This window comes from Peromyscus californicus, unplaced genomic scaffold, assembly GCF_007827085.1.
Source record: "Peromyscus californicus insignis strain IS unplaced genomic scaffold, ASM782708v3 Scaffold_9__1_contigs__length_137607984, whole genome shotgun sequence".
NCBI lineage: Eukaryota > Metazoa > Chordata > Mammalia > Rodentia > Cricetidae > Peromyscus > Peromyscus californicus.
This window is the reverse complement of record NW_026294617.1, coordinates 72,099,813-72,107,466: the sequence shown is the minus strand read 5'-3', so window position 1 is coordinate 72,107,466 and position 7,654 is coordinate 72,099,813. Positions and strand designations below refer to the sequence as shown.

Here is a 7,654-nt window from a genome sequence, read left to right as displayed (position 1 = left end):
TTCTCAGACATCTGAACTTTTGTTTCAATCTGTAGCCCATTTTAATTGGGTTATCTGTTATTTTATATCAAACTTCCTGAGGTTTTTGTTAATGTTGTTTTTCTTTGTTTGGGGTGTTTTTGGAGGGGGGTTGATATTTTTGACACAGGATTTCTCTGTGTAAAAACACAAGGGGTCCTGGAACTCATTTTGTTGATCACTCTGTCCTTGAATCCACCTGCCTCTGTCTGTAGTGTACTGGGATTAAAGGTATGCACCCTCAGGACTGGCTGGAGGTAACATATATAATATAATATATATGATATAGCGTAAAATATAATATATATTAGCCATCTATCATGTGAGTTAGTAAAAATCTTTTCCCATTTTGTATGCTACTGCTTTTTTCAAATGACCATTTACTTGCCTTGCAGATGCTTTTCAGTTTCATGAGGTCCCATTTACTAATTGTTGATCTTAGTGCCTACGCTATCTATCAGTGTTCTGTCCAGAAAGTCTTCTCCAGTGCCAATGAGTTCTATGTTATTCCCCACATTCTCTTCTATCATGTTCAGTGTATCTAGTTTCATGTTGTGGTCTTTGACCCATTTGGAGTTGAGTTTTGTGCAGGGTGTAGGTATGGATCTATTTGTCTTCTTCAATACAGCTATCCAGTTTGACCAGCCCCATTTGTTGAAGAGGCTGTCTGTTTTCCAGAGTGTATTTTTGGCATTTTGCAAAATGTCAGTTATTTGTATATGTGTGGGTTTACATCTGGATAGTCAATTTGATTCTGTTGTTCAATAAGTTTGTATTTATGCCAATATCAAGATGTTTTATTATAGATTGTTATACTACACCTTGAGATGTAGAATGTAGAACCTCCTGCAGTTCTTTATTTGCTCTGGTTTGTTTTAGCTATCCTGTTTTTTTTATTTCCTTATGAAGCTCAGAATTGTCCTTTCAATATATACAAGGAATTGTGTTGGAATTTTGAAAATTGTGAATCAGTCTTCCTCAAGACACAGCTATACTACTCTGTGGCATATACCCAAGGAATCCTCAATCATACCACAAGGACACATGCTCAACTATGTTCATAGCAGCATTAATTGTAATAGCCAGAACCTGGAAACAACCTAGATGCCCTTAAGCTGAAGAATGGACAAATAAAATGTGATACACATACACAATGTTGTACTACTCAGCAGAGAAAAACAATGACATCATGAGGTTTGCAGGCAAATGAATGGAACTAGAAAAATCATCCTGGGTGAGGTAACCCAGACTCAGAAATACAAACATGGTATGTACTCACTCATAAGTAGACACTAGATGTAAAGCAAAGGATAACCAGACTGCAACTCACAACTCCAGGGAGGTAAAGAGGACCCTAAGAAAGACACAGGGATTCCCCAATGCCTGAGAAATGGATGAGATCTACATGAGCACACTGGGGGTCGGGAGTGGGGAAAATGTAGGGCAAGGGTCAGGGGAAAGAGAGCTTAAGGAAGTGGGAAGTACTAGCTGGATCAGGAGCTGAGTGGGAGAACAGGGAGGGAGATACCATGAAAAAGAAGACCCCAGGGGAATAGGAAGAAGCAGAGTGCTAGAGAGGTCCTGAGAAATTCACAAAGATACCTCCACTGTAGACTACTGGCAATGGTCAAGAGAAATCATTAGCTGATCTACTCTGGTGATCGGATTGCCAAACACCCTGGCCGTCACGATAGATCTCTCATCCATTGTCTGATGGAAGCAGATGCAGAGATCCACCGCCAAGCCCCAGGTGGAGCTCCAGGAGTCCAATCTGTGAGAGAGAGGAGGGATTGTATGAGCAAGAGATAGTGAGACCATGATTGGAAAAACCACAGGGACAAATAGCCAAACTAGTGGAAACACATGAACTGTGAACCAATGGCTGAGGAGCCCCCATTGAACTGGAGCGGGACCTCTGGATAAGTGGGACAGTTGATTAGCCTGAACTGTTTGGGAGGCCCCCAGGAAGTGGAGCTTGGACCTATCTTTGTTACTCAGTTTTGTTTTGCTGTATTGACTGTTGGCTTTCTCTGTTGTGTGGACACCACTGCCGCTTAACACTTTGCCTTCTCCTAGTGGAATCTGAATCACTTTGGCTGTGCCATGTCCCCTAGAGAACCACCTACCTGAAATAAAAGCTACACATGGTCCATCCCTGGAATGAGAAAGTATATGAAAAGTTCTTGTAATTGAGACCCAGGCAGGAGTCATTTCCCCACTGAGAGGATTGCTCCCACTCTGCAGGAGCATGCTCGTGGAAGCTCAGAACTAACAGATGGAGCAGTTTTCTTACAAATGAGGGGTCTTGCAGGAATTGTCTACCTTCATTACAAATGACAAATTTGAGGGAAAGGGTATCTGCCACCCTGGCCCTAAACACATACAGAAAAGTCACAGAGGCTACTAGTTAGCCACCTGCCAAAGAAAAATTCAGAGATCAAAACCAATTGATTGATTTATCCTGGATTGAGGGATGAGCAGCATTAAAGCCAGACTTTCAGGAGAGCTAGGCTGGGAATTGCTGAGTTGATTGAATCACCGAAGGTATTTCCCAGTCCTCTAGGCTTAGTGAGTCCCTCTAGACATGATGAAATAGAGAGAGATGACAGATATGGGGAGAATTTTACAGATTACATTTTAAGAAGAACTGTTTCAAAACTCCTTCTTCAGTACCTGTTGAATATATTTTGTATCCTTTGACAACCAGAATTCTGTCTCACTTTTAAGGCCCGTCAGAGTAAGCATGGAAGTTCAAAGTTTAAAAAGGACAGAACTCACCAGTGGAGGATGAAAATTATGAGGTATTGAGAAGCTGAATCATGGCAGTCAGCTTCATGGAATTGAGAACTTAAGATCTTTTCATAGCACACACTTAGTGGATCGAGAACAGTTTTTCCAAGGAGAATTATCTGAGGGGAATGGGCAAGATCACCAATGAAAGTGTGTGGAGCCATCCCAGGGAATGTGAGTCTGGATGAAAGGAGACTGCCACTTTCAGAGTTGCTGCCTGGCTCTGCTTCTTGATCACCATACATGAATTCTTTCACCCTTACCTCCATGTTGTGAACACTGAGACTCCTGACAGGGCAAGGAAGCACCTCTTTCCTAATCATTATAGTGGGAGGATTTAGTGTAAAACCCTGAGAAGAGGAAATAACAGCTGTGTAGGAATGGATGTCATCCCTGTTATAGTTAAGATGAACCACAATGTGCAAAATACACTTGTGGTGGTTTTTGTGGGTTCCCAACTTAACAAGACATGGAATTAACTAAAACCCTAAAATGGAGGTCACAACAGTGAGAAGTGCTTTGCTTCATTTAATATAGGTAAATCCATTTCAAGGACAGACTTTGGAAGTAAAAAGAAACAAACATCTAATCCGGATCTCAGGGCCTGAAACACACACCTTTAATTTAGAACTTGAGTCTGAAAGACACACCCTAAATTTGGCCACACCCTCTGCTGGAAGCGTATAAAAGGACATGGAAGCAAGAACCTCTTGCTCTTTGCCCGCTTGCCCTCACATTGCAGCAAGTCCATCCCTTCCCTGGCAATAGAGAATATTGGACCACCAACATATACTGAAGACCAGTGGACACATCTCAACGTCTTGGATTGAGTAAGTACTGGAATCTTGATCTTTCTCTTCATAGGTAATGTGGGATTACCAGGACTGCAGCCCAAAGTCCTTCTAGTAAATCCCCTTTGGTCATATATAGAGAGATTTCTTATATATATTCTGTTCCTCTAGAGAACCCTAGTGCAACATTTTTGACATGAATTAATAGAATGAATGATCAAAACTATCAAAAAGCTGTGTATAATTGTCAAAACAAGTTACCTATTAACCTAAGATTCAATCTAGAAAATAATGGAGTGATGTAAGAGTATCTAGTTGCCTAGACTGTGTTCTCTGAAATTAGTAATAAAATCTGGATAGAAAATTTCAGAGACCCAAGTTTCCAGCCTCATGGAAGACAGAACAGATGAGAACCAAACCTAAAAATCAAAATCCTGTCTGTTATTGCGTCTCACAGGGTGAAGAGAAAATAATTGCTAATTCTTCATTTTGGATCCAGCTGAACCTTCAAACTACCTGCAGGAGAAATGGCAGGAGATGAAATAGCCCAGAGATGGGACCACACACAAATCAGCATTCAGGATTTATCCTACAGGTGGACCATCAGCAACTTCCCTTTTATTGTTGAGGAAATGCCAGAAAGCTTTATGAGCCCAGCTTTCTCAATAGGAGCCAATGACAAATGGTGTTTGAGAATACACCCGAACGGAGTTGATGAAGAAAGTGCAGATTACCTGTCAGTTTACCTAGTGTTACTCAGCTGTGCAAAGAGTCATGTTTGGGCAAAGTTCCAGTTCTGGATAATAAACAACGAAGGAGCAAAAATGAAAGTCAGGAGGAGCCCAAGAGCCTTTAGGTTCGTGCCACGCAGCAATTGGGGTTATAAAAAATATATTGCTCGAGACTTCCTCTTGTCCCATGCGTTTCAGTTTCTCCCAGATGACCAGCTCACCCTTGTCTGCAAGGTGAGCATAGTCCAGGTCTCTTTGAGCATCTCTGACAAGAACAGGAAACCAGGAATTCAAGTTCCCAACTGCACATTGGCAGATGAGCTAGGAGAGCTGTGGGAGAATTCCTGTTTCACAGACTGCTGTCTGGTGGTAGCTGGCCAGGAATTCCGAGCTCACAAGGCCATCTTAGCAGCTCGTTCTCCAGTTTTCAGAGCCATGATTGAACAAGATATGGAGGAGAGTAGAAAGAACCGCTTTGAGATCCCTGACCTGGAGCCACAAGTCTTCAAGGCAATGATGGACTTCATTTACACTGGGAAGGGGGGCTGGAGAGATGGCTCAGAGGTTAAGAGCACTGGCTGTTCTTGCAGAGGTCGTGAGTTCAATTCCCAGCCAAGGCCCCAGACCTGGATAGCATGGCAGATGCTGTGCTGGTAGGTGCTGACAAGTATGGCCTGGAGCGTTTGAAGGTCATGTGTGAGGACGCCCTCTGCAGGAACCTTTCTGTGGAGAATTCTGCCTATACTCTTGTCCTGGCTGACCTCCACAGCTCAGAGCAGCTGAAATCCCAGGCACTGGATTTCATTACAGCTCATGCTTCTGAGGTCTCTGAGACCTACAGCTGGAAGACAATGGTGGACTTATATCCCCACTTATTGGCTGAAGCTTATGGTTTCATGGCTTCTACTCATTGCCCTTCCCTGGGGCAACCTAGTAAATGCTTGAAGTGATCTTAGGCCCTGGTCAGCCTTTTCCTACACTTGTCTCCCAGAAGCAGCTGCCAATGTTTTTACCAATGACACCAAGCTAGACTATGGGATGTGTGGAGCATTTCCAGTGAAACTAGGGAAAAACAGCATGGTGGCTAAGGCTTAATACACATCTAATGGAGTCAATTTCAGGTTGAGGGATGGGGAGCCTTGGACTCTGGTATATCTACCCAGCCTCTACCCTTTGGTTATACTGGTTTGATTTTTGTCCAAGGAGTTAGAATGTGGAATTCATTTTAGTTTCTGGCCCCAAGAACATTACAACAGGGTTTCTTTGGAGAAACCTATCTGGATTGGACTGAGCTGAAGATATGATCAAGGACTCAGAAATGAGAAAACAAACATAAATGTTTGCTAACAAGAGACAGGGAAGAGAAAAAAGACATTTTTTCTCCAAACTCAGTGTTTGGGACTAGAGAGAAGACTATTTGAAAAAGCAATTGTTGCTCTTGCAGAGGACCTTTGTTCATTCCTGCTCTTACCTCCATGGGCACAATCCATCTCTGTAGACAATACCTTAATAACATAAAATATCAAATGAATACGAATTTTAAAATCGGTTTGTGGATTCCATTGTTCTTTCTGTTTGAAGACGGTTACTGTAGCCCATCCAGCTGTTTTCAGCTGTGGAAGTTTGTACAATGTCTTCACTGCTACACACACACAAAATCAACTAGACCATACCTACAGAAATTCTGTTACATTCATAGATTGGTGCCTAGCCCACTGGGCATCAGTTGGGGTTTCTCTGACAGCTGTGGGGATCAGATACTGAGATCAACAGCCAATCATTATGTAGAACTCAGTGAACCTCAAGGAAGAGGGTAATGCAGGCTTGTAGGAGGCATCTAAGACACAAGAGTACAGGGAGTCAACTAAACAGGATTCATAGGGGCTCACAGAGACTGAAGAGGCCATCACAAAGCCTGCAGGATCTGTACTAAGTCTTCTGTGTACATACTGTGCTTGTTTAGCTCAGGTGTTTGTAGGCGTCCTAACAGCAAGAGTGTTGGGAGTCTCTGAACTGTTTGTTGGATATTGGCTCCTTCTGAGTTGGCTCCTCCAGCCTTGATATGAGGGTTTGTGCCTACTATTATTACATTTTGTTATCTTGTGTTCATTTGATATCCCCAGGAGACCCTTGCTTTTCTGAAGGGAAATAGAGGAGTAGGGCATACATGTGGAGCAGAGGGAGGGGAGACTATGGTCAGATGGGACTGTATGAGAGAAGAAAAAAGAAAAACGAAAAAGAAATAAAGGAGAAATTGGAAATACATTTTTGGTTGTAGTATGTGGACAGATCTACAAAGGAGCAGAGAATGTGATGATCTTTTGTCCCCTGTAAATTCTCATGAAAGATGCCTTCATCAGAGCAGAAGTTCAATAATTAAGTAGATAGGATAACCCACCAGGTGTACAGTCAGACTCTTTAACAAGATATCCTCATTATTACCAAATGGGCCCATGACCAAAGTAGCTGTGGTAGCAGAGAGAGCAGTTATGCATGGATTGACAACATGGATATCCACTCATTAAGAGTGACCAGGTTACAGCTGCTGCTGAATGCCAGCTCTGCCAACAACAGAGACCAACAGAGAGCCCCGGATATGTCACCATTCTCCAGGCTGGCCAGAGAACAAGGTCATGAAGGATGACTACATTGGGCCAATTCCTCTGTGGAATGGACAACACTTTGTTCTTCCTGGAGTAGATACTTATTCTAGTTATATATTTGCATTTCCTGCCTCTAATGATTTTACCAAAACTACCACACAGGGACTAACAGAATACCTTGTCATCTCTCATGGTATTCCATACAGTATAGCTTCTGACCAAGATACTAAATTCTCAGACAGAGAGGTGCAACTCTGGCCCACAATCATAGATTCCACTGGTTGTACCACGTTCACTAACTTCTTGAAGCAGCTGTTAAGAACTTTTGAAGACACAGTTATAGAACCAATGAAGTGGCAGCAACCCCAGAGGGCTGGTGCAGGATTAGTCAGGAAGCAGGTTTCTCCATAGCCCAGATCCTTTGGTCCAGGCACCAGGTGATTAAAAAAAGGGAATAGTACCACACACTATGACCCCTAGTGATCTCTTGGGAAAAAATTTCCTCCTGTTTCAGTTGTTCTGGCCTGGGAGTTTTGATTCCAGTGTGAGTGGTTGTGTTGGGCAGTGCTCCTATTTGGAGCAACAAAAAACATCCATTGAACTGAAGCCCAGATTTCTCCCAGCTGCTTTGAACTTCTTTAATCCATAATCTAACTGGTCTCAAAGGAAATAACAGTGTTACGAGGGGTGTTTGATCAAAATAAACATTGGGCAATTGGAT

General features: G+C 42.6%; 1 protein-coding gene across 1 annotated transcript; it reads left to right on the top strand.

Moving 5' to 3' along the window:
- Window positions 1-4,120: 4,120 nt before the first annotated feature.
- Window positions 4,121-5,280, top strand: LOC128106148 (speckle-type POZ protein-like). Its single transcript, XM_052731466.1, has 2 exons — window positions 4,121-4,894; window positions 4,948-5,280. Exons 1-2 carry the CDS (start codon window positions 4,127-4,129, stop codon window positions 5,278-5,280), a joined length of 1,101 nt encoding a protein of 366 aa, XP_052587426.1. The 5' UTR covers window positions 4,121-4,126.
- The last annotated feature ends 2,374 nt before the right edge of the window (window positions 5,281-7,654 follow it).

Excerpts from the sequence above, each read along its gene's own strand:
- LOC128106148 (XM_052731466.1), top strand. The coding sequence starts at position 4,127 with ATGGCAGGAGATGAAATAGCCCAGAGATGGGACCACACACAAATCAGC. Across the intron at positions 4,895-4,947 it reads GCTGGAGAGATGGCTCAGAG|GCCCCAGACCTGGATAGCAT; the intron begins GTTAAGAGCACT and ends TTCCCAGCCAAG.